Raw genomic sequence first — 25,914 nt, 5'->3', positions numbered from 1 at the left:
GGCTTAGAGCTTTCAAACGATGTATAATTTGTTGTTATAGTGGAAACGGCTATATTGTTTTTGCTAAAAATATTATTATTTTTAGGCCCGAGCCCCAGCAGGGGGAGGGCCTATTGCTGCCGAAGGCAGCGTTGCAACTGTCTGACCAAACATGCGGGCGCAGCCCGCATGTTTGGTACCCCGTCGCCCCTGGCAAGTACAGTGAACTAGCCCATGCCGAAGGCATGGATCATGCATACTTACTCCTGCTATGACAGAAATAGTTAGTGCTGATGATTCCACCCCATGGCGGCATGGGGAAGGCTTAGAGCTTTCAAACGATGTATCATTTGTTGTTATAGTAAAACGGCTATATTGTTTTTGCTAAAAATATTATTATTAGGCCCGAGCCCCAGCAGGGGGAGGGCCTATTGCTCCCGCAACGCTGCCGAAGGCAGCGTTGCAACTGTCTGACCCATGCCGAAGGCATGGATCATGCATACTTACTCCTGCTATGACAGAAATAGTCAACAATTAGTGAATGGGCGTAGCCCATTCACTAATTGTTGACAACAGCAGCGCGAAGCGCTGCATTCCTCCAAAAACCCTCCTGGCATCGTCCCGTACGCGAGAATCCATGCCGCAGGCATGGGCCATGCTTGTATCTGCTCAAATCAATGGAAGTCTATGGGGAGTGGGCGGGGCATCCCGACGGAATAGGGAGTGACGAGCGCGTAAGCGCTCGTAATGATGATTCCACCCCATGGCGGCATCGGGAAGGCTTAGAGCTTTCAAACGATGTATCATTTGTTGTTATAGTCAGCGCCACCAAATGTACCAAAAATGCATTGAGAGATGGGAAATGACCCAAAAAAAATCTGATCGTAGAATCATGAAATTTGGCGCAGAGGTAGATGGTGACAAGAGAAGTAAAAAATATTATTACGGCAATGCCGTCCGCCCAACCAAATGTCGGCCATATTGCTTCAAAAATGGCTAAACATGACTTCGGAGTTTTTCCAAACGTCGTACTTTTACGAACTCCTCCCAGGGCGTTGGCCCTAAAAAGCTGAAATTTGGTGAAAATGCTACTGAGGAGTGGGACATCAAAAGTTATCCAAATTACATTGATACCTCTCACGGTCTCTGAGCGGCGAAGCCGCAAACTGTAGCTAGAATTTCAGAAATCTCCCATATTTAAAATTTCTGCCGTTTGCGCAGATAAAGTCCGAATTGCGTCAAATTAGAATCAGTTGTTAAACTCTTTGCCCTAAACCTACTTGAAGTGAAATAAATTCATTTGGCGCCACAGCGCCCCCTACAGATTTTATATGGAGGTTAAATGTTTAGTTTTGCGAAATTATATGAAATTTGACACACAACTCAATTTTAGCATCCCCATCAAAAAAGTCAATGACTCATGTCATAATTGTTATGGCGTTGCCGTAACGATGACCGAAACCTTTCATGTTTACACTTTAGACTTTCACAAACTCCTCCCAGGGCGTCAGCCCTATTAACCTGAAATTTGGTGAGACTCATCTTCAAGACCATCAAAAGTTATCCACATTTTCATTCAAAGAGTCACGGTGTCTGTGCGGCAAAGCCGCACATTTTGCCAAGAATTCAAAATAAAATAGCTTTTTGATGGTAAAACAAAGGGGAGAAGATGTGACAGCGTCACAGATTCAGCAGTAGGCGTAATAAAAGGACAATTGGGGCTCCTCTTGCGGCGTGGCGGCGGCGTGGCGGCGGCGTGGCGAGGGCCGATCATTGCCGCTTGCGGCTATATTTTTTCTTGTTCTTCTTCAGCGCTTTGATCTCTAATTTGACCCCCTGAACATGCTCAAAAACTCACCAAACTTTGCCCAAAATTCAGAATCGGCGAAAAATTTTATTTTTTCTGGGCCATTTTTTTTTTCGTTAAAAAATGGCGCGACAGCGCCACCGACAAAAGTCAAAATACATTGCGCCTATGGGAGACGCCCCGAGGTCAACTTTGGCGTAAAGCTACGAAATTCGGGACACGCATTCCTCTCGTGAGGATAAACAAAAAAAAACATTGTGGCCACGCCCCCAAACTTACCCTATGGCCGCCATCTTCCTTTGAAAATGAAAACAAGCTGAGTTAGCCATTTTGTTTACGTCAAACTTTGACGAACTCCTCCTAGGGCGTTTTGCCCACCGACTTCAAAATCGGCGTACGTCCTCTGGACAAGTGGGGCATCTAAAGTTATTCAATTTTTTGAGATACCTTTTACGGTCTGTGTGCGGCGCAGCCGCAAAGTTGGACAACTTATTTTGGAATATTGCAGGTCTAAAAATTGCTCCCATTTGATCAAAACCAGTCCGATTAGGACCAAATTTGAATCAGTTGTTAAACTTTCTAGTTTGGACCAGTTTAGGCTGACAAAATTGAAATGGCAGTGATAGCGCCCCCTACAGAGTGACCTTTAAATTAACATTGAAGGTCAAAAATTTGTTTTACCAAAATTGTCTAAACTTTACCCAAAATTCTATTTTGCCGTCCCGATCACAAAAGCCAATCACAAAAATGCCTAATTTTTTACGGCGTAGTCGTAGCGATGACAGAAACCTCCCATGTTATCCCTATGGGAAAACCACAAAATCTCTCAAATTACCACATTTTTATGTTTTACACTTTAACGAAGTCCTCCTAGTGCGTTTTGCCCACCAACCTCAAAATCGGTGTACGTCCTCTAGACAAGTGGTGTATCTAAAGTTATCCAAATTTTAAGGATAACTTTTACGGTCTTTGTGCGACGGAGCCGCAAACGTTTCCCAGAATTCTGACTATTTGGCCTTCAGAGTGGCCTATAAACAATAGAGTTTTTCCAAATGACATGATATTTTGAACGAAATTCTAATTTGCCATCCTGATCATAAAAGTATGAGAGCCAAAGTCATATTTTGTACGGCGTAACCGTAGCGTTGACAGAAACATCCCATGTTATCCTTATGGGAAAATCGTAGAATCGCTCAAGTCACCACATTTTTACGCTTCACACTTTAACAAACTCCTCCTAGGGCGATTGTCCGATCAAGTTCATATTTGGAGAATATCATCTACACAAGCGGGGCATCAAAACTTACCCATATTTTGATTCTAAGTGCTACGGTCTCTGTGTGGCGGACCCGCAAATATATGTCAGAAATGGGAAAACAGCGAAATCTCTAAAATCACCACATTTTTACGCTTCACACTTTAACGAACTCCTCCTAGGCCGATTGCCCGATCAAGCTCATATTTGGGGAAAATCATCTACACAAACGGGGCATCAAAAGTTATCCATATTTTGATTTTAAGTGGTACGGTCTCTGTGCCGTGGAGCTGCAAATATACTGTCACAAATGGGAAAAACGCCAAATCCTTGAAATGTTCACATTTACGCTTCACACTTTAACAAACTCCTCCGTGGGCAATAGCTCGATCAAGCTTTACTTTGGGAAAAATCATCTACACAAGCGCGGCATCAAAAGTTATCCATATTTTTATTCCAAGTGCTACGGTCTCTGTGCGGCGGCGCAGCAAATTTGACTGACACTTGTGTTCATTTGCACTGGATTGGCCATGTCCAATGTGTCGCCGTCTGTCAAGTTCTTTTTTTATTCAACACACAATAAGGGCGCCATCTTTATCAAGTCAAAAGCGCAGAGTCGGAAGGCCGGCGGCCCGCGAGGGCCGTTGGATGCCGCTTGCGGCTTTAATTTTTCTTGTTCTTCTTCAGCGCTTTGATCTCTAATTTGACCCCCTGAACATGCTCAAAAACTCACCAAACTTTGCCCAAAATTCAGAATCGGCGAAAAATTTTGTTTTTTCTGGGCCATTTTTTTTTTCGTTAAAAAATGGCGCGACAGCGCCACCGACAAAAGTCAAAATACATTGCGCCTATGGGAGACGCCCCGAGGTCAACTTTGGCGTAAAGCTACGAAATTCGGGACACGCATTCCTCTCGTGAGGATAAACAAAAAAAATCATTGTGGCCACGCCCCCAAACTTACCCTATGGCCGCCATCTTCCTTTGAAAATGAAAACAAGCTGAGTTAGCCATTTTGTTTACGTCAAACTTTGACGAACTCCTCCTAGGGCGTTTTGCCCACCGACTTCAAAATCGGCGTACGTCCTCTGGACAAGTGGGGCATCTAAAGTTATTCAATTTTTTGAGATACCTTTTACGGTCTGTGTACGGCGCAGCCGCAAAGTTGGACAACTTATTTTGGAATATTGCAGGTCTAAAAATTGCTCCCATTTGATCAAAACCAGTCCGATTAGGACCAAATTTGAATCAGTTGTTAAACTTTCTAGTTTGGACCAGTTTAGGCTGACAAAATTGAAATGGCAGTGATAGCGCCCCCTACAGAGTGACCTTTAAATTAACATTGAAGGTCAAAAATTTGTTTTACCAAAATTGTCTAAACTTTACCCAAAATTCTATTTTGCCGTCCCGATCACAAAAGCCAATCACAAAAATGCCTAAATTTTTACGCCGTAGTCGTAGCGATGACAGAAACCTCCCATGTTATCCCTATGGGAAAACCACAAAATCTCTCAAATTACCACATTTTTATGTTTTACACTTTAACGAAGTCCTCCTAGTGCGTTTTGCCCACCAACCTCAAAATCGGTGTACGTCCTCTAGACAAGTGGTGTATCTAAAGTTATCCAAATTTTAAGGATAACTTTTACGGTCTTTGTGCGACGGAGCCGCAAACGTTTCCCAGAATTCTGACTATTTGGCCTTCAGAGTGGCCTATTAACAATAGAGTTTTTCCAAATGACATGATATTTTGAACAAAATTCTAATTTGCCATCCTGATCATAAAAGTATGAGAGCCAAAGTCATATTTTGTACGGCGTAACCGTAGCGTTGACAGAAACATCCCATGTTATCCTTATGGGAAAATCGTAGAATCGCTCAAATCACCACATTTTTACGCTTCACACTTTAACAAACTCCTCCTAGGGCGATTGTCCGATCAAGTTCATATTTGGAGAATATCATCTACACAAGCGGGGCATCAAAACTTACCCATATTTTGATTCTAAGTGCTACGGTCTCTGTGTGGCGGACCCGCAAATAAATGTCAGAAATGGGAAAACAGCGAAATCTCTAAAATCACCACATTTTTACGCTTCACACTTTAACGAACTCCTCCTAGGCCGATTGCCCGATCAAGCTCATATTTGGGGAAAATCATCTACACAAACGGGGCATCAAAAGCTATCCATATTTTTATTCCAAGTGCTACGGTCTCTGTGCGGCGGCGCAGCAAATTTGACTGACACTTGTGTTCATTTGCACTGGATTGGCCATGTCCAATGTGTCGCCGTCTGTCAAGTTCTTTTTTTATTCAACACACAATAAGGGCGCCATCTTTATCAAGTCAAAAGCGCAGAGTGGTAAAACAAAGGGGAGAAGATGTGACAGCGTCACAGATTCAGCAGTAGGCGCAATAAAAGGACAATTGGGGCGCGTTAGCGCCCCCTCCTCTTGCGGCGTGGCGGCGGCGTGGCGAGGGCCGATCATTGCCGCTTGCGGCTATATTTTAGTTTATTTTTTTAGTTTAATAGTCCTCTTGTAGTTACATTTAGACTGATCTTCTTCATATGACACCTCAAATGGTGAAAATATTAGCCAGATGTATTTGTTGGGAACACTTACATGCTGTTGACCACCGTCTGATTTGTCCCTACGTGTGTGTGTGTGTGTGTGTGTGTGTGTGTGTGTGCGCGCTTCTTGCTCACAGTTCGCCTGTATCTCAATCGCAGTTAGTTTCTGACTCTGTGCGTCATCAGAGCATTGTCGAGTACATTGCGCGGACACAAGCACTTTTAAGGAGATAGTCATTTGCCACACAGAGACACGGGTGCTCAGCAGGCTCCTCGGACATGGCTGCAGTGCTGTTTTAATGTTTTTCAGCATGCATCTCTCAATTTCACATCGAGACAGATCGAGACATGTGACATGATGCATCGTTACACTTCTATGGTATATCACAACATATAACCTTAGAAACAGTTGAATTCAATACACTCAGTATTATATGTAAGTTCTTAATTTGTCATTGATTACCCTTGCAAGAACAACAACATTACACAAACAAACAGCACAAGATTGTGATCTAACCTTGGGAACTTTTGGGTGCATTTATGCCATCTGTGAAAAGGGCTTGGAATATTTCGGATTAGAAACTGTATTATGAAATTTTCCATTTTATTTAATTCAATCTAGCTGTTAGATATGAATCAGGAATTTATTTTGTAATTTATTAAACACACACATTTTCATAGAAGCTGCATTACTTTCCTGTGCATTTCAATTCCTTAATTTATTAATCAATGCCAAGTTAATGATCAGCCAGAAAGTTAGGAGAAACAGGTTTAGAATTAATTGTCCAAGACATTCTGAAGGATATTCTGAATGAGCTGTGTCTGGGCTTTAGACTACACTTAACATCACTTCTTGTGTGCATGTAATTCCCTATTAAACCATTTGGTCATTGCTTAGCCATGATAACAATATCCCGACAATAGGCTGGAAATCCTATTAGGGCTTGTCGCTTCCCTCCACTAAGTCTTCCAAACCTTCCTCTAAGTCCCACCAATGTCTCTCATTATTTAAATGACTGTGGGAAAGGGCTTTTCGCTTAGTATTCAGAGCATCTACTGTGATACTGGAGCCGTCTGTTGGAAGTATAAAAGTGGCAGCATGATGGATAGTCACTGTTTATCTCTTGTTGAAGAAAAAAAGCTTTAAGACATTTTTCTAGATATAGGCAGGCTGCGAAATAGACGGGGGCCCGGGGCCCGCAAGCAGTTGAATCTCCGGCGGGCCCGCGGTTTGAAATAGGAGGGGGCCCGCCGTGCCCCTCCTCGAAAAAAATCAAGATTTAACTAGTAATTTGGCAATATTCGGGGCATTTTCATCGTTAAAGTTTCGTTTTGACAGACACGCTTCTCATTGGCCGAGCGGTCTCCATGATGTAATATCGATGAAAGCAGGCATCTGATTGGCCACTGCGTTCATGTTGCGTTCAAGTGTTCTCGGAAATGCCCGGTCTAATTTTCGGGGCAATGTAAGATAAGATAAGATAAGATAATCCTTTAATATCCACACAAAGGGAAATTTCGTTGTTACAACGCAGTAGAACAGGAGGAAAGGACAGATTATAGGAAGTTTCAAAAACACACTCTTAATAGAACTCTTATGAACAAAAACAAAAAACTCTTATTAACAAAAACTCCTCTCCTATCTTAATAGGGAATGGAGGGGGGGAAATAAAATAAAATAGATAAATGAAAATAAATATATATAAAATATAATATATAAATAAATATATAAATATAATAAAATAATGATAATAGAATAAAATAAAAAATAAAATAAAGTAAAAATAGCTAGCACAAGACTAGGTAATACTATTAGCAGGTAAGTAAACCGAATAAAAACAAAATAGAACACTCTTATTTACAGGTACAATGTATGTTAGTAGTTTATTTTGTAGGACGTGATTTCATATATTCCACAAGATCTCCTTGTGTCAAATGCTGTAAACAGTATTTATTTTGTATATAAGAAACATTATTATATTGAATTAAACAGTATTGAAAGATCATGATCTCTGGTTTATATGATTCAGTATTTGTGCTCTTCATATCAAATAACAGATAAAAGTACTTTAAATTCTTTTACATGCTAATAACCAGGTTTAAAACAACACATTTATCTTGTTCTTATGACGCCGCGATGCCGCGCGCGCTTGTGGGCCCCTGAAATTGCTTGGGGGCCCCTAACTTTGAAAAGTTAGGGCCCCCCCAGGCCACTAACTAAGAGAAATTGTTGCATTTCCATGTAGCAGAAAATAATACTTTGGAGGCAGTACAACAAAAAAATGACAAATGGGTTTCTTAGAGAGGGGAAATATGAAGTGACTGGGATCTTCAATGCGTCAGGGCAGATGCAAAATGTATTCTGTTGCATTTACGGTACTGCCTGTGTGCGTTAAAGCTCAGCAGCTCATCCTTGATCTCTAGGGTCAGCGGTGAAAGTGTCAGACCGTCATAACAGGAAGAGCACTGCACTGTGTACATGAATTTGACAAGATGTATGTATAAAATAATAACCAATTCAAGCTAAAGGTACAACTGTGTGGATTATTGATGTCAGAGGCGGTCAGAGCTGTCTACAGGGGTCAGTCTAGGGTTTTATAAGTGTGTTCTCGTTCGATTGCCCATGGTAGCTGTGGTGGTACTGTCACAATATGTGGTGAGTCATCTGAGCATCTTTATAACAGACCTATTCAACAATCTAGCCCAACACATCCATATTTGTTTTTTAATATTAACGGAAATATCAAACCTTCATATTTCATTATTAACAAAGTACAAAAATATTCTTAAGAAATACTTAAATACTCTGTACATGTGTGAACCGATACCATTAATTTTGTTCAGACAATAACACTTGATGACTTTTATAAAAACTTATATATGTATCTTTGTCCCTATTAATCTAAATAATATTGTTAGCAGAAGAAAATATAACTATATCACTTTATGGATGTGCACAAAAAAAAAATATGGAGGTAATCTTGCTGCCATTTTGAAGTGGATAAATTAAAATACAACGTAGCGCATTGCCGGAGCTTGTCCACAGAAGTGATTTGTAAATATGAGTGCGGTTTAGTCTTTATTCATTATCTGTGGGACGAGAAGGAGATAGCACTGCAACATTATTTCATACAAGACACAGCAACATAGATTGTTTTGCAAGGCACTACCTCAACCCTCCAAAACTATTGTGTTCATTTTACTGGGATAAAAAAATGGCACAATGTTTTTAAAGCCTTTTAGCGCAGTAAAAATATCTATAATAAAATACAGGCTATTGTTTTAGTTAAGGTTTTGCGCAGTTACTGCCAAGGTCAACACAAGATTTCGGTGAAAAAATACAATAAAACTGGAATTAAATGCATATTTTGACATTGCAGAAGCTTATTAAAACAATGTCAGTGAATGCATGCAGTAACCAAAGCTAAAGACAGTACAACAAAATAATATTTTAGTGTGTGGCTTTTTTTCTGTGGCAACTTTTTTGGGACGGGCATTTTATAACTCAGAGATGCAACATACTGTTTGTTAGGCCAATTAATCAGAGACTGGACATTTAAACCTCACACACAAGCCATTAATAAAAACAGATCTATTCTGAATGCAAATATATAACTTCTTTAAGTAAGAAATAATGAATTTGTTCTCGTGTATGCAACTACTAGGGCTCATAATCTGAATATTTGAATAGTTATATGAAGCAGATGGAGAGAACAGAAGTGAATACAGCAGTGTTGTGATTCTTCACAACAGTGACAAATTAGAAACAGACTCTCCTTTTTGCAACAGAATTTACAATGGCGTAACAAAGGAGTTTGTTAACAGCCCTCTCCGGTCTAATCCATCTTGCACTGATTTAGTCACTGTCAGGCCCTCTCTTCTGCACAAACTAACTCTGCACACAGAAACATCATCTATAATCATCCAACAGCTCTGCACAATGTATTGAACTGGGTGTAAAACTAAATATAGGTCTCATATTTACAGACAATTTAATGGATCTCTACAAGCAATACTCCTGATTTCTATTAAAAATGGATTCATTCATTTTATCAAAAACAGAACAAAGCCCAGCAGTTACACCACTACAACATCATTAGATGTCATAGTGTATTAACATTCAAGTGACTGACAAAATGTGGAAATTACAAGCCCTCAGAGTGGAGAGTAAAGACAAGATAATGGTTTGGATTTAATCATGTGGCATGCCAGCTAAACCTGACCATATTCACGTTCTAGGAATGCACTAGTATATTGGCCCAGTATTGGTATTAGCCAATATTCACTTCACTGAGTAATATCGGTATCAGCCAAAAGCAGCGATATCAATACGCCGATATTACGCTCCGGTATTGAAAGAGTTTTTAACTCTGCCGTCCCTTCAGAAACAGGAAGAAAACAAGAAAGAAAACAACAGTTCCGTGGACAGAGGCTGCTATATTATAACAGAACAGACAGTAAACTTTAATCCAGTCTTTATTCAGAATTGAAAGACCCAGAAATGACAAAGTTTTAGACAAAATATATACCTATAAATAAATATAAGCGCGATGAATTCACCCGTGACTCGTTTTCCTCTTAAAGAATCTATTTAGACATGTTTTAAGAAGGAGAAGCGAGAGTGCGGAGAGAGACTCACTGTGACAGGAGCAGGCACAGCAACACGATGATGACACACAACTGGAGACGTTCAGAGAGACACCTTAGTCTGATATATAATACAAACAAAACAGGAAATTCATAGAATGGAATATATTTTCTAAAATTATGTGCTTAAGTGTTTCAAATAACCAAACATCGTACCGGTATATTGAAAATATTGGCCCAATATCGGTTATTGTTGGCCCAAGCTATTTCCATAACATGGGTACCGGTGCACCACTGATATTAGTAGTCTTATTGTGTAACTCTTAATGTAACTATAGTGTATCTTTTTGTAAAATTCAATATTTTTTTGCAAAGCCTATAATTTAATTAGTAGAAATGTAAATACTCCTCCGGGGGGATCCCGAGGCGTTCCCAGGCCAGCCGAGAGACATAGTCTCTCCAGCGTGTCCTGGGTCTTCCCCGGGGCCTCTTCCCGGTGGGACATGCCTGAAACACCTCCCGAGGGAGGCGCCCAGGAGGCATCCGGAACAGATGCCCGAGCCACCTCAGCTGGCTCCTCTCGACGTGGAGGCGCAGCGGCTCTACTCCGAGCTCCCCCCGTGTCTCTAAGGGAGCGTCCAGCCACACGGCGGAGGAAACTCATTTCGACCGCTTGTATCCGCGATCTCGTTCTTTCGGTCATTACCCAAAGCTCATGACCATAGGTGAGGGTAGGAACGTAGACCGACCGGTAAATAGAGAGCTTTGCCTTTCGGCTCAGCTCCCTCTTTGCCACAACGGTCCGATGCAGCGACTGCATCACTGCAGTCGCTGCACCGATCCGTCTGTCGATCTCACGCTTCATCCTTCCCTCACTCGTGAACAAGACCCCGAGATACTTGAACTCCTCCACTTGGAGCAAGGACTCCCCACCCACCTGAAGAGGGCAAGCCACCTTTTTCCAGTCAAGAACCATGGCCTCGGATTTGGAAGTGCTGATTCTCATCCCAGCCGCTTCACACTCGGCTGCAAACCGTCCCAGTGCATGTTGCAGGTCCGGGTTTGATGGAGCCATCAGGACAACATTGTCTGCAAACAGCAGAGATGGAATCCTGTGGTCCCCAAACCGGACACCCTCCGACCCCTGACTGCGCCTAGAAATTCTGTCCATAAAAATTATGAACAGAACCGGTGACAAAGGGCAGCCCTGGCGGAGTCCAACATGCACTGGGAACAGGTCTGACTTACTGCCGGCAATGCGAACACAGCTCCTGCTCCGGTCATACAGGGACCGGACAGCCCTGAGCAAAGGGCCCTAGACCCCGTACTCCCGGAGCACCCCCCAAAGGACACCCCGAGGGACACGGTCGAAAGCCTTCTCCAGATCCATAAAGCACATGTGGACTGGTTGGGCAAACTCCCATGAACCCTCGAGCAAACGATGGAGGGTATAGAGCTGGTCCAGTGTTCCACGACCGGGACGAAAACCGCTCTGCTCCTCCTGAATCCGAGGTTCGACTATTGGTCGGATTCTCCTCTCCAGTACCTTGGAATAGACCTTACCCGGGAGGCTGAGGAGTGTGATCCCTCTGTAGTTGGAACACACCCTCCGGTCAGAGGGTGTGTCAGAGGGACCACCACCCCGGTCTGCCAGTCCAGAGGCACGGTCCCCGACCGCCACGCGATGTTGCAGAGACGTGTCAACCAAGACAGTCCTACAACATCCAGATACTTTAGGTACTCAGGGCGGATCTCATCCACCCCCGGAGCCCTGCCACCGAGGAGTTTGCGAACAACCTCAGTGACTTCAGCTTGGGTGATGGATGTGCCAGCCTCCGAGTCCCCGGTCTCTACTTCCTCTTCGGAAGACGTGACTGAGGGATTAAGGAGATCCTCAAAGTACTCCTTCCACCGTCCGACGACATCCCCAGTCGAGGTCAGCAGGCCTCCACCCGCACCGTGAACGGTGTTGGTGAGGCACTGCTTCCCCCTCCTGAGGCGCCGGACGGTTTGCCAGAATTTCTTTGGAGCCGACCGATAGTCCTCCTCCATGGCCTCCCCGAACTCCTCCCAGGCCCGGGTTTTTGCCCGGCTTCCTCCTCCGCCAGCGGATCCAACTCACCACCAGGTGGTGATCGGTTGACAACTCTCCCCTCTCTTCACGACCTCCAAGACACGCGGCCGGAGGTCAGAAACACGCAACAAAGTCGATCATTGACCTCCAGCCTAGGGTGTCCTGGTGCCATGTGCACTGATGAACACCCTTGTGCTTGAACATGGTGTTCGTTATGGACAATCCGTTGCTAGCACAGAAGTACAATAACTGAACACCGCTCGGGTTCAGATTGGGGAAGCCGTTCTTCCCGATCACCCCTCTCCAGGTGTCACTGTTATTGTCCACGTGGGCGTTGAAGTCCCCCAGTAGAACAACGGAGTCCCCAGTCGGTGCACTGTCCAGTACCCCTCCAAGGACTCCAAGAAGGCCGGGTACTCTGCACTGCTGTCCGGCCACAACAGTGAGAGACCTGTCCCCCACCCGAAGGAGGAGGGACGCGACCCTCTTCACTCGGGTGAACTCCAACACGTGGTGGAGTTCACGTGGCCCAGAGTTAGTCTCTGTGTCTGGAGATTTGGTCGCCGAGGCCGAGGTCTGCCGTCGACTGCCGCCCAGATCTCTCTGCACCGGCCCCTTATGGATCCTCCTGCGGGTGGTGGGCCCACGGGAGGTCGGCCCCACGTCGCTCTTTCGGGCTGTGCCCGGCTGGACCCTGTGCGGTAAGACCCGGCCACCAGGCGCTCGCCATGGTGCACCCATCCCAGGCCTGGCTCCAGGATGGGGCCCCGGTGACGCAGATCCGGGCGACGTAATCGGCCTTGTTTGTGAACTCATCATAAAGGGCTTCTGAACCGATCTTTGTCTGACCTAGGACCTGTTTGCCTTGGGAGACCCTACCAGGGGCTTGAAGCCCCCGACAACATAGCTCCCGGGATCATTCGGGCACTCAAACCCCTCCACCACGTTAAGGTGTCGGTTCAAGGAGAGGTGATTCAAATTCAATCTATCATAAATAATAAATATAAAATTATGCATCACACAGGTCTTATAAACTACTGGTAATAGGGTATAATACTTTTTGCCCATAACAAATAATAAGTCTAATTGATCAACTCTTCATTCTCTCATCTTGATTGTAATTCACGCTTGATAGGATTTATTCTAGCAGGTGGAAAGCGAAACATGGCAGTTCAGCACATCCAGCAAAGCTTAGCTAATAATTTCGCTTCTTGGAAAACTTTTATGAGAGAAAGTACAGCCCACACGTCCCAGTGCTCTGCATGAGCACAGCACGGAGTAAGTTTAGGACAGTTTCTGGGCACATTTCGCACTGAAGCTGTCTAACACAAAGCTGCAGCGGACACAGGAGTGTTTGGAAAAAGCGAATGGAGTGCTGGGCCATCGACGTGTTAACGCCTTTTTCTGACAACTCAAACGTAAGATAAATTCTGGAAAGATTTTCCTTTGGGTCACGGTGGACAGTGAGCAGTTTAGTCCAAAGAAGAGGATCCTGCACAGACCTCTCACCCTGCGACCGGTCTGTGCAGGGTGAGAGGAGGAGGCGGAGCAGTGGAGAACACACAAAACAGAATTACACTATACAGTCTGAAATCCTTGGATATTGTATAGCACTAGGATTTGAGATTCACAACAGATTGTGACAGGCCCATCCCACCACCTTGAACTCTATGCTAAGGCATCCCGCCTTCTTAAGGTGCCAGGAAGTTAAAAAATGTTATGTTTTAAGTGTATAAACCAAATGTAAATGTGCACCTACCTACTTGTGTGCCCTAACACAGAGAGTGGAGGGTTATTGTTCCCCGCAGTATTAGCTTGTCAGTACCTCGTGTATGGACTGACTGGGGAAAAAGAGCAATCCTACGCTGCTCACACAGCTTGGAACTCCCTGTGAGCGAACTTGAGGTTGGGGGAACTGGTCTCACTTAGTGGTTTTCAATTAATTTAAAAAAGAAAAGAAAAATAATTATTAAAAAAATATTCTGTGTTTTTATTTGTTTTGTCTTAAATATCTCTTAATTGTGTAAATATTTTTCATGACTCGTATGCTGTCATAATTTTCACTTTGCCCCTTGTTAAATAAAGGTTAATAACTAACTAACTGATAATTACGGCCAATGTATTTATATATTTAATAAATATTCATATACACATATCGCCCAGTCCTGAGTCTGTAATAAAAGTTAAGGGTTAAGTGTTAAATTTGGGCAAATACTTTTTGTTAGTATGCACAAGACTGCATAACATTTCCAAATGGGTTTGAGGGGGAAGTTTTCCAACACAAACACACATTCCTCTTTTGATGTGTTTTTAACTCATGAGAGCCCCTCGAACTATAGTATTACTTATACTACTAAAATAGAAATAATTTGATTAGATTGTTTTCATGTATTCAGGGAGGTAAAATCCCATCCATTTAATTTACACGTGTTGAATCGGCGCTAATTCATTTATTATTTGTATTTATACATTATTTTTTTTTTGTAAATGCAGTAATTGAAAGAGAAAAATACTTATGTGATCTGAAGTTGAGCTGAGGATTTAATAGGTCTTTCTATATTGAGCCTGTACCTTTTAATGTATGAATTCTAAAATATGAATAATGTTCCAGCAATAGAATAGTTTGATTTTTGTGATATTTATTGTACAAAGATTTGTATTTCTAATAAAAATCATTTGTTTCTAAGCCACTGTCTATGAAGGAGTTTTATTTTGAAAAGCACAATAGCCTCTAACAGTAGAAGCTATACATTCACCAACAGTAGCGGGTGGTAAATCTTATTTTATTTTATTTCATGGTAAGCAGTTATCTCATCCACTGCAAGCTCGCCACAAATTTGCCACAGTCTACAAGCAAATATTGCTGCCAGCTCTTTACTGTATATAAATGCGCATTATTCTTACAGTGCAGAAAAGTAACAAGTCAATATGTCGGTTGAAACTCCTGCCACTTTGGAAGATGCAGAGGCCCCTAGGGCTGAAATTGTCCAGGAAGAAGCTTCAGAAGTTTCAGAAGCTTCAGAAGTTTCAGAAGTTTCAGAGGCTTTAGAGTCTGACATTCTGCCAGATGAACAGGATCTGGACATCTTAGTAGTTTTGGAGGAGGTGAAGGAGGAACTTCCACTGGATAAAAATAAAACTTGGAAGACATCAGGAAATTGTTTGAGTTGGGAGGTATCACAGACTCAGATTTGTGAAGGGACCCAGCCAGCCCAAAGGTCCATGTTTGGCAGGCTCACCCCACTCCCACTCAGTGAGTTATGGTCCAGGCTGTGCAAGTTAACCGCAACAAACAAGCCATTTTCAGAAAACTAAAGTGGGTCGTCAGAAGATCTACAGGAGGTCTGCGCGCGACATGGCCTACAGTTTTATCACGGTATAAATTAGATAACACGGAAATGTGTGTGATAACAATATAATAGATGGGTGATACTTTATTTTATAGTACACTTATTAATACTGCTAATCATCACAGTTTATGTGCTTGATGAAAGCATTGAGGCACAAACACTAATAAACACACACGTATTCTCTGGTGAAATAGTCACATCGTAAGTTAGACTTTAACACAATGTCACCTGTGACTTGTTGTCTGCTGCATAATCTATAAATATTAATTATTTGGGGTGAAAACCCCATAAGCATAAAACTAAAGCAGAAGGGCATCACGGACAAGCTAGTCACGGAAGTACCGTCGCAGGTTTATTGTGCACACAGTTTATTTGTCGTTAATTAGTATTTATTCAACCCTTATTCATTTCTTAAAATTATAACTGATGATTAGTATGAGACTAATATATATTTGCAATAAATTATGATCCTGATAAGCTTTTTGGTAATAAGGGTGTACTTAAGGGCTAGTTGCCCCAGAGATGTAGATTTACTTATTAATGCTTAATAGATATAGCTTACACTAAAGTAACACACCCTAGTGTTAACAATGTCCTACTAACTATTCATTGTATTATCAAAAATATTTGGTCAAAAACCTTATTCCAGACACTTGGACTTATATCTTATGTTATTTTTATGAAAAGTCAATAGAAAATGGTAATTTGCGCTATTGAAGCTACAGACAATATTATGTCAGTAGCTGCTTACACAGGGTTCCTGTACAACTTGCAAATAGCCTTCCTTCATTCATGGGACCACGAGGGCATCTAAAGGACACAAGGCAAAGGAACACGAGCTTGAGCACCACAGGGGCACACAGAGCCCTTGCCAATCAAGCCTGAGCTCTGTACTAGTGCTTAGTAGCAGTCATCACTAGTAGTCATTATTCAGCTCTGTGGCCTTTGGCAATACTCACTAGAAAGCAGTCTTTTACACACAGAGAGGTAGCTAGAGGCCATATTCTGAGAGTCAAAAAAGCCTGGCAAATGACTCAAATCTGGTCGACGCACTTTCCACAAAAATGATTTGCTTGACTGTTACAGTAACTTGTCCATAACAACCGTTTCCTGGGAACTCTGGGAACTGGGTAAGTCGCAATGAGAAAAGGTGAAGACCAGCGACAGACTGAAATTTACTTTGTGCTTCCGAATGACATCATCTCAAAAGGGTGAAGTTATTATAGTATGGTCACAGAGCTTCAAGAAGTCAGAGATGAAATAAAACAAACTCGACTGACGAGCTATAAAATAACTCAGATAAGAGACTTTTGTTTTTCTAGGTTTGTCCTGTTGCAGTTCATTAGCATGTGCGTGTTTCGGAACTCTGCTTATTCATAAATACCCAGCACATTATAATTTTGTATTGGAGACAAGGAGGTAACAGCAGGCCCTGAGGTGCGTACTCAATATTCTACTCTTCTTCATCTCCTTTAAGGGGAAGCCATTATAGTCAAGCAGCACATTTGTGGATATTTGCCGAAACCTCACCATCTGCTATTGCCAACATAAATACTGAGAAATGAGTGAAACAGTTTTCAAGGCTCTGCGAGAAGTCATACAAAACAATGACTAAAGTCAAACTATGGTGTAACTATGATTATAGGCTTTACATCATACATCTCATAGCATAGCACCTGTCTTTGTCTGGCAGTCCATAACAAACAAAAGTGCATAAAATGTCAGGCTGTAGATTGGGCGTGTTTACAGCAGCTAAAGTTACTTGCTAATAGGTATGTAAAAAAACGTCACATTTAAATATGTCTACTATGTCACATTTAAAGGTGAAGGGAAGTTTCTTTCCATGGTTTGTATTGACTCTGATGATACACAGAACCCTTCCAAATGGTCAGTCAATGGAGATCATTGGTGCGGACAGTGGCAGACACACTTTTCGAATGCGAACTCAGTCTGAACGCTCAGGTCCCCAGATCTGACATGAACGTCACAATTCTGTGTCAAAGTGAAGATAAATGGCAGATGAAGGAGCCAAAAACTGTCAGTCAATCAATATATGGGGTGACAAATCAATTAGAACAAAATAGAGGGGTTCGTCCCGTAATCGGGCGGCATTTGAGGAGATTGTGAAGGAGTTGGCCGAGCGAGGGAGGGATTAAGCGCTCCTGGCTACAAGTAGTTCAAGTAGTCAAGTAAATCAATACATCAATACATCAAGTACATCAATACATCAAGTACATCAAAAAAAGCCGGGTAACGTGCCTTTTTTACTTCCGTAAACAGTGTGCTACGTGTGACGTTCGAGCTGCATTCCGCCACACCAGACACAAACACAAACCAGTGAACAAACACATAAAAAAGTCAGATTTAAACATTCATTCATTTTCTACTGCTTGTTGCGGGTGACTGGAGCCTATCCCAGTGACTTTGGGCCTTAGGTGGGGTTCACCCTGGACAAGGGCCAACTTGTCGCAGGGCCAACACAGAGACAGAGACAGAGACACACAGACAAACATTCACTCTCACATTCACTCACGAGGGCCAATTTAGAGTTGCCAATTTTACCTAACATATGCATGTCTTTGAACGGTGGGAGGAAGCCGGAGAACCCGGAGAGAACCCACAGTAACAAGGGGAGGACATGCAAACTCCACCCAGAAAGATCATGAGATGTTGGTCTGGCCCGGGAATCAAACCCACTATCTCCTTTTTGGGAGCAGAATTAAACAAAAAATCCAAATTGGGCCTCATACCCTGAACTTTTTGTAACGCCCAAAATCACAACAGCAGTTGCCTCGAGGGGCTACAGTGAAAATTCTGGGTACTCTGCCATAAGCAAATACAATGTTTATATTTGTGAAGCTGTGTTAATGGCATTTAGATACATTCAACACCTGAGATGTACAAACACAACCTCATGTTCTTATATCACTTTAGATATGGTCCTGACACACTGAACAATAACCTTGGGTCATTTTTGTACTCAATTGTACTGTGTCCTTATGTCCTTCAATGTGCATTGTTTCTATGACTACTAGTGTTGTCCTCATTGGTCAATTGCAAATTGCACAGGAAGCAGATAGCATGAAGATCTGATCTACAATAAAGCTGAATAGATTTCTCTGAACTCAGCTACAGTGGTCAGTGGGAAATTAACATTCAGTGCGACTCAAAGAAATGTCCCAGATCGATGGAGGCCTTCTGGGACCCAGCACTACTCTCCCGACTGATAATTCTAAACCTAGGAGGGAGCCAGGGCTTAAACACGAGGCTCTGCACATGTAAGAGTGTAAAAAATAATATATGAAGAATTACAGCTAGGGTCTTTAAAGCAAGCTGTCAACAATTCAATTCAATTTTAGTCTTCCAAATGTCGTTGTGTTCAATATGTTTCAATGGATCCAATCCAAACAGCACAATAAAACACAGAGAAAAATCTAACTCACAACTGGCCTGTGGAGAAGTTTGATTTTATTCTAAATGATAGATGAGCAATAAGTTATGTTGCGCATGTGTCACTGAAATATATATAATTATATTTATTACAAGATTCTGTTTGAGTTTGCGTTCGAGTGGTGACAATTGTTCATAAGTGTGTATTCTGGACTCAAAATGATGTGTGCTGTGTCGCCAGTACCAATATTTAGTTGTATGTCGGAGCAAAACAATAAAATGTTAACACAGTTAACACTGTTTGTTTTCACCCAAAAGGAGGCGGGGACATTCAGGTGGCACAGGAAGTGACATATGACTGGATACATTTATATTTTCCCAAAAAAAATTATAATGTTGGAATGCAGAAACACTTGTCAACCAGATTTATTTCTGGAGGTTTTTGTGTACTAAGAGTAATTATGACCATAACAGAAATGAATGCAGTCACACATGTAAAGCAGTTCCACACATTCTAATGGGTTCGGGTCAGCAGTCTCCCACTGTCAGGAAACAGGCCACAGAGCTACATGTAGCAGGAATGTGCTGGTTTAATCATTTACCACAGCAGTGGCTCCAACACAGCACAGATTGCGAAAAGGAAGCCAAACAATATGGGACTTTTTCTGCTTGTAAACATTCCATCATTAAAGACTATGCGGAGGGGAAAACGACATGCCAAGTGAGATGACAAGTATGACCTCAGAAATAAGTAAGACCTCTCACTGAGATAAGTAATTCATTATGACTCATAACAACCCTAAAAGAAATTTAAACCCAATGGTACAAAGAGGAAAAACAGCGATATGCAACCTGTGAGGTCAGATTTTATCAATTATTTTGTACTTCATATCTAAAATAGCACACCATTAACTGGGTTAAAATAAAGACGCTATAATTGGATTGATCACATTTCTCTGCATTACGCCTAAGTCATTATAGTGTCACTGAAAAACCAAACTTAAAAATCATAAAACGTTCAGAAGAAAACTCAAATAAACATCACATTTAGGGCTGTTTAGGTTTATTCTCTGAGGCTGAGTCAGTCCACAGAGACATGTTTGACGCAGGAGCTTTTCTGGATGTGTCGTTTGTTTTGGATGTGTTCATGGCCAGTTCTAACTGATCACAGATCTCTATTTTTATCTCCATTGCTTTAGATACTTGGTTGAAAATACAGTTTCATTCTGCCTCAGACAGTTGTTTTGAACGTCGACTGAGCTGACATCTTATTTTCCTGCATTACTGCTTCTGGCAAAGTTGGGAATCAAAGTCTCTAACACTTTGAACACCTTGCTGGTTGCACATCATCTTCTGCAGTGTAAGTGACAACTAGATCTCGAATGCTAAAAGACTCAATCATTAACCAATCTTAGTACCAGATTTACATTCAGATCATTGTATGGTTGATATGCCAAGGTCACAATATAAGGTATAGGTTGTATACCTTATATTGTGACCTTGGAGTGGTGCTCACATAATTGAAGAGAGAACAAGAGTTCAATCTTTTGTAAAGTCTTCATTGTATAGCATGTTTGCTGGAAGGCTGGAGCTTAAGTGGCTTTAGAACGCTTGGTCATTATGAATACCTATGGCAATAAAGGGCTAACGATAACTGTAAACATTCAAATAAGATAACATTTCTTCCACAGAAGCTCGTGTCTATCTGGCCGTAAGACGTCTCCCCTGTCTAAGGACCTGGTATGCTGGGACATTACCAAGTCCCTATGAACATTGTTTAATCTGTTTTTCACTGTCGCCCCTCGAGGCAACTACTGTTGTGATTATGGGCGTTACAAAAAAAAAATGTGAATGAATTAAGATAAGATAAGATAAGATAATTGAAGAAAGAATCAAGAGAGAATTGAATAGTCAATTGATGTGTTATTTAGTACTTTGATAGTTGTTTTTTTTTACTTTGAAGAGTTTAGGACATTTACAAGTCATGATATAATTGTATTTATCATAACATCACATAATTAAACATTCCAGTAGCAGTAAAGTAAGCTGTTGCAATCACAATTGCAATTTTGCTACTGCGATTTTATTGCGATTATTCCTACTGAATTAAAATCAAGCAACAATAACCACAATATTTTTGAATCACTTATAAGAAGAGCCTGAGCTCACAACAGAGGTGTTCCCACGGCGATGGAGGCGTGTGTACTGTGGACACATTTGTGGTCTAAACTCCCAAAGCGCGTTTAAACTCGCAAAACATCACAAGCTGTGATGCTAACTTGAGCATTGATAAACTTTATTTAAAGTCAGAGGCTTTGCTACAAAATTTTGCAGGCACAGATTACACTGCACAGTAGTAGCTTTTACCATATTCATGTATTCTTTCTCCAAGAGTAAACTGCATTATGTTGTCAGTTACAGCAGGTGACCTTTTATAGAAGGCATGATCAGTATGTATTTTTATTGAGTAGCCTTCTAAATTTAGATTTGTATCTCTCTTTCATTTAATCATGATTGCGAAAGCAAACCAGTAGCATGCTGTTGTTTGTTATAAGAAGCCTTTCATAATAAGCCACTTATTCTATCGCTGGTGTAGGTCATGTGGGTGAAGTGTCTTGCCCATTGCTTCTCAAACTAGGAGATTTTTGATGTATTGTGTGAAGTCGTCAAATGAATGAGCGTTTTGATGCTGCTGCTCAGGGCAGCGCAGGAAAGGACTCCCACGTATTCTCAATACTGTTAATGCTGAAAGTATTTTTTGGAGTGGTGAGATAAGCCACAGCTTCATGCACGCGCACTCCTCTTTCTACCCCTCTCCCTCCCTCCCCTCCCTGTCTCTCACTCTTATCAATGAACAAGGCTCTGACTTCGGCCCATCATGTTCTGACCCTGTACAGATACAAAGGAGTTGTTGCCTCACCAAATGCAAAAGTCATTAACAGCATTACAGTGGCTTAAATGTACAGATAAAAAGCACATTTCTCAATATTATATAAGTAGCCTATACAAGCCTATAGTCTACATTAAAAAAAATCTTCTATTTCTAAAATTGCACATTAATGACTGGAGTTGTAATACAAACATTCCATAGTGAGTTGTAAGTAAGTAAGTACTTACTTGAGTTGTACTCGTCTGTCCAGCAGAATTCACTCCCCTTTATTCAAGCTATCAGTTCAGTGTTGCGATACACGTTACCAATACAATACCAATATAATACGTGTACGTATCACAACAAAACCTTGCAGTATATTGTCCCAGCCCTATGTATTATATGTATTGCTTGGGAAACTTGAACACATGGAGGTCATTCAAATGCAGGTCTAATTGTCTATTTATGTGTACGTTCATGTCTTGAGATGCGTATATGAACGATACATACTTTTACTTACAGTATAAGGTAAATAAGGTATGGCCAAGGAATACAAATCAGTAATAATTCTAAACAATAGGTGGAAATCATGATTACCATCAAATGCAAATGTTGTACTTACCTGAAATGTATAACCTACGTGGCCACTGTTAAATGTTACTGTAATGCCTGTGTTCTTACCCTGAAGTCGATGCCCACAGTGGAGATGAAGCTGCCGGCGAGGAAGGCTCCATCTTTGAAGCGAACCAGGAGACACGTCTTGCCCACCCCTGAGTCCCCCACCAGCATCACCTGAGACCACACGGCAACACAGAGAGAGGAAAAAAGATTCACACCATAAAAGTCAGGGCTATGTTTTTTCGTCAGCAAGTGTGTCAGTGGGAAGTTGTCAAGAGCAGGTAGACATGGAAAACTCAAACAAAAATGTGTCTGCGAAAGGTTTCAGTAAAGTCAACAGTAGCTGACAGAGGCATGGTCACAGCTGTGCGCAAACTTATGTAACAGCCTTACAAAAAGCTTCTTATTTTATCCAAACCATTTGTGCTATAGCTTCAGTTTTCCCCCACCGTCTAACAAGCTAACTAAACTTAAGAATTCTGTTTTATACGGCACTTTGTAAACTTCATTATTAGATTCTCAAAGTTTGTGCAAAGACTGCAATTGTTTGGACAGTGGAAGGTTTTCTTGTTCTACCAGTAGTTAAGACCTGAAAAGATTTTCTGAAATGCATATGAATCTTGTATTTGTTTTTCAGTTGATATTTCAGTCTTCTCTCAGATGTTACTAATGCTCCTGGCCGCGGCTGTCTTGGGGCAGATTGACGAGTGATGTGGCTGCCATTCTACAGCCTATCACCACCACCAATGACACATTCAGATTTTTTCTTTGTATATTTCCCTATAATGTTGTATTGGGTATTTTAGCCTGTGCCCAAATATTGAGTCCTGTCAGTTAGTTAATAAATGATTTAGGGCTGCAACTATACAAAATGTACAAAATAAAGCGTCATTACATTACATAGTGTTAAAAGCCAGTCTGAATAAATACGTTTTTAACTAAGGCACAAAAACTTCAAAACAAACGTCCCAGAGACTTTTTGAATACATTATCAAGCAAATTGAGTTTTAAATATTGTGACAGAACATTTATAGATAGATACTCTTTATTTACAAATGATATTGATGTAAATAGTCTATTCCTATGAGACATTTTGTCATAATGTCACTACCTTTATTATGAAAGGACTATTTGTATGTTGTTCTTTTGTCTGTATAGTCCAGATAACAATGATAAAAATATGTTTAATATTATTATGTTTTAACACCTATAGTCGACTAGTCCCAATTACTCAATTAAATAAGCGTTGCAGTTTATTATTAATTAAAGGTTGAATGGACGATTTTTTTGGCATAAATCTGAGTTTTATATCCTCGTGGCGTCTACTGCCGATTAGTCCTGCCATGTATCAATCATAAAGCGCACCTACCGCTCACCTGCAGCCGCGTGCGGATCGTCCCACATTTCCGCGTGTCTAAGCGCATTGATCTATCATAATATAGTTCCCTCAGTGTACGGGGCAAAATGAAGACGGAGAAAGACTGTTCGAGCTGACTCAGAAGTGGACAGAAATCTACGGGAGACGAGCGATGTGATGTGATCCATCGCGCTGATAAACAAACACACGTGTGTGTTGTATCAGTCCGCACGGGGGAGTGCGCCTGTGTTCTCAAATCGCCGAAAAATCGTCCATTGCGCCTTTAACTAATTGAAAATGGCAAAATTATATATATTGATATCAAACTGCAAGCAAATGACATACAATATAAAGTGAAAAAAGAAAATGTCACATTAAAATACCTTTAAAAAACATTTAATTTCACATTTGTACTTATACCAAATCGTCAAAGTGAAATTTTGCGCGCAATTTTGACTCAGATAAAAAAATTAATTAAAAAAGGTGCATACAAATCCCGTGTTTATCATCAAAAAGCTGTTTATTTCCGCTTACTTACCTTAAACGAGATGTCGTAAAACTCCCCGCTGTTGCTGATGGACGGTCTGCTCGGGTACACCACGCCGGAGGACGGAGAGGCTGCCACGGCGAGACCCTTGGCCGCTCTCCCACTGCTCGGCGACGCTTTGGGGCTCTTGGTGGCCGCGGTCCCCTTGCCTTTCACCGCTGTCTTCTTCCGTGACATGATGTCTCTCAGAAAGACAAAAACCGCTAAAAAACGAGCGGCGCTGGGTGCGGGTGAGAATATAAAGTAGCCGAAGAGTGTCTGAAAGTGCGGGTCGGGCGGGTGTTGGGTCGTTTTCGGGGAAATGGGTTCACCTGTGGTTTAGGAGCATGTCGGATGAAAAGCTGCGGGAGTTCGGCGCGGGGACGAGGCGGATGTGCCGTCTGTGTCGTCTCGTGTTGTGAGTGTGGATGTGTAGAGAGACGCGCAACGACAGTCTGCGTGTTGTTGTGGTGCGCTTAAAGGAACCATACAACCACCAAAAAACACGAATTATTATTAAAAGTCAACTTTGTAAATGCTTTTTTTATTTTACAATGGTTTAGTTCTTATTCTTTCTGAGTAAAACAAACGGGGGTTTCAATAATTTACTTCAATAGGCAAGTCAAGACTAAGACTGTAAGACTGGCCATTTAAGACATTCTATGCTTATTAGCCCATATGATTTCGCATGATTTACTTGGAGTAGTCTATTTATTTTAAAACTTGAATAGTTCATTGAAGGGACTTCGGTCTGAAAGCGACACCTGATGGTAAAATGGCAGATTGCAGTATAGCCTGCCCATGACGTGCGCTCCTTTTATAACGAGCACTGACAGCCAAGTTGGCCAGTTGGCTATAAAAGGGCAAATGTTTAATTCTATTGAGTTAACAGCCTAAACAAAGAGACACATTTCAAAGACATCTAAAATTGTTTTAACTCGAATACCCCATAAACCTGTTGACATAGGTTATTCAAAGCTTATAGGGCAGGGACGTCACGTCATTAGACCTTCAGCTGTACTGGTCACAGGCCCTTCAATAATTCCTACTCTTGTCCTAAAAATCTGAAATACCTCTTTAATGCACAAATCAGACGTAATTCCCTTTAATGTAACTGATCCGACTGGAAATGCTTGTGCTGGGCATGGTCGTGGGAGAAGATAAATATCTGAGATCACTACTTGAGTGCAGTGAGTGGATACTGAGCAGAGAGGGGCTTCAGCGTGACCCTCGACTCGGCCAGAGCCTGGTTATGCAGAGAAGATAAAGAAAAAGGGAAGGTATCATATCACATGGTACATAGAAACAAGAAATGAATACTTCACACTGATACACTTTAACAAGAACATCATGGATTTAGACACCTCAGTTTGCCTTAAATTTGACTTGATAATTTGTCTTGCAGAAGATTTAATTTGCTTTATCTCAGCTGGCTGTTCCAGATGAAAACTATTTAAATACTTGCACAACTCATTTTGGGAAATGAGTCATGGAAATGTATTTTGACGGAGTCGGATCGCTCCTTCACTGTG

General features: G+C 41.6%; 1 protein-coding gene across 2 annotated transcripts in view; it reads right to left on the bottom strand.

Annotated features, from left to right (window-relative positions):
• Positions 1-24,693, bottom strand: part of LOC140369159 (ras-related protein Rab-26) — a 97,342-nt gene extending 72,649 nt beyond the window's left edge. The window contains exons 1-2 of one of the 2 annotated variants that reach the window (XM_072456421.1): positions 24,395-24,693; positions 22,563-22,673 (exon numbers count right to left, since the gene is read on the bottom strand). In XM_072456421.1, the coding sequence (XP_072312522.1) occupies positions 22,563-22,673; positions 24,395-24,580 (297 nt within the window). In that variant the 5' untranslated portion in view covers positions 24,581-24,693. The remainder of the gene's footprint in view (positions 1-22,562; positions 22,674-24,394) is intronic. The other variant, XM_072456422.1, reaches the window with a different exon arrangement.
• Between the last annotated feature and the right edge of the window lie 1,221 nt (positions 24,694-25,914).

Source organism: Eucyclogobius newberryi, unplaced genomic scaffold (genome assembly GCF_026437365.1).
Source record: "Eucyclogobius newberryi isolate DKJ021-1_F unplaced genomic scaffold, fEucNew1.0.hap1 SCAF_20, whole genome shotgun sequence".
Lineage (NCBI taxonomy): Eukaryota > Metazoa > Chordata > Actinopteri > Gobiiformes > Gobiidae > Eucyclogobius > Eucyclogobius newberryi.
The sequence above is the reverse complement of the archived record's forward strand: the minus strand, read 5'-3'. Positions and strand labels throughout refer to the sequence as shown.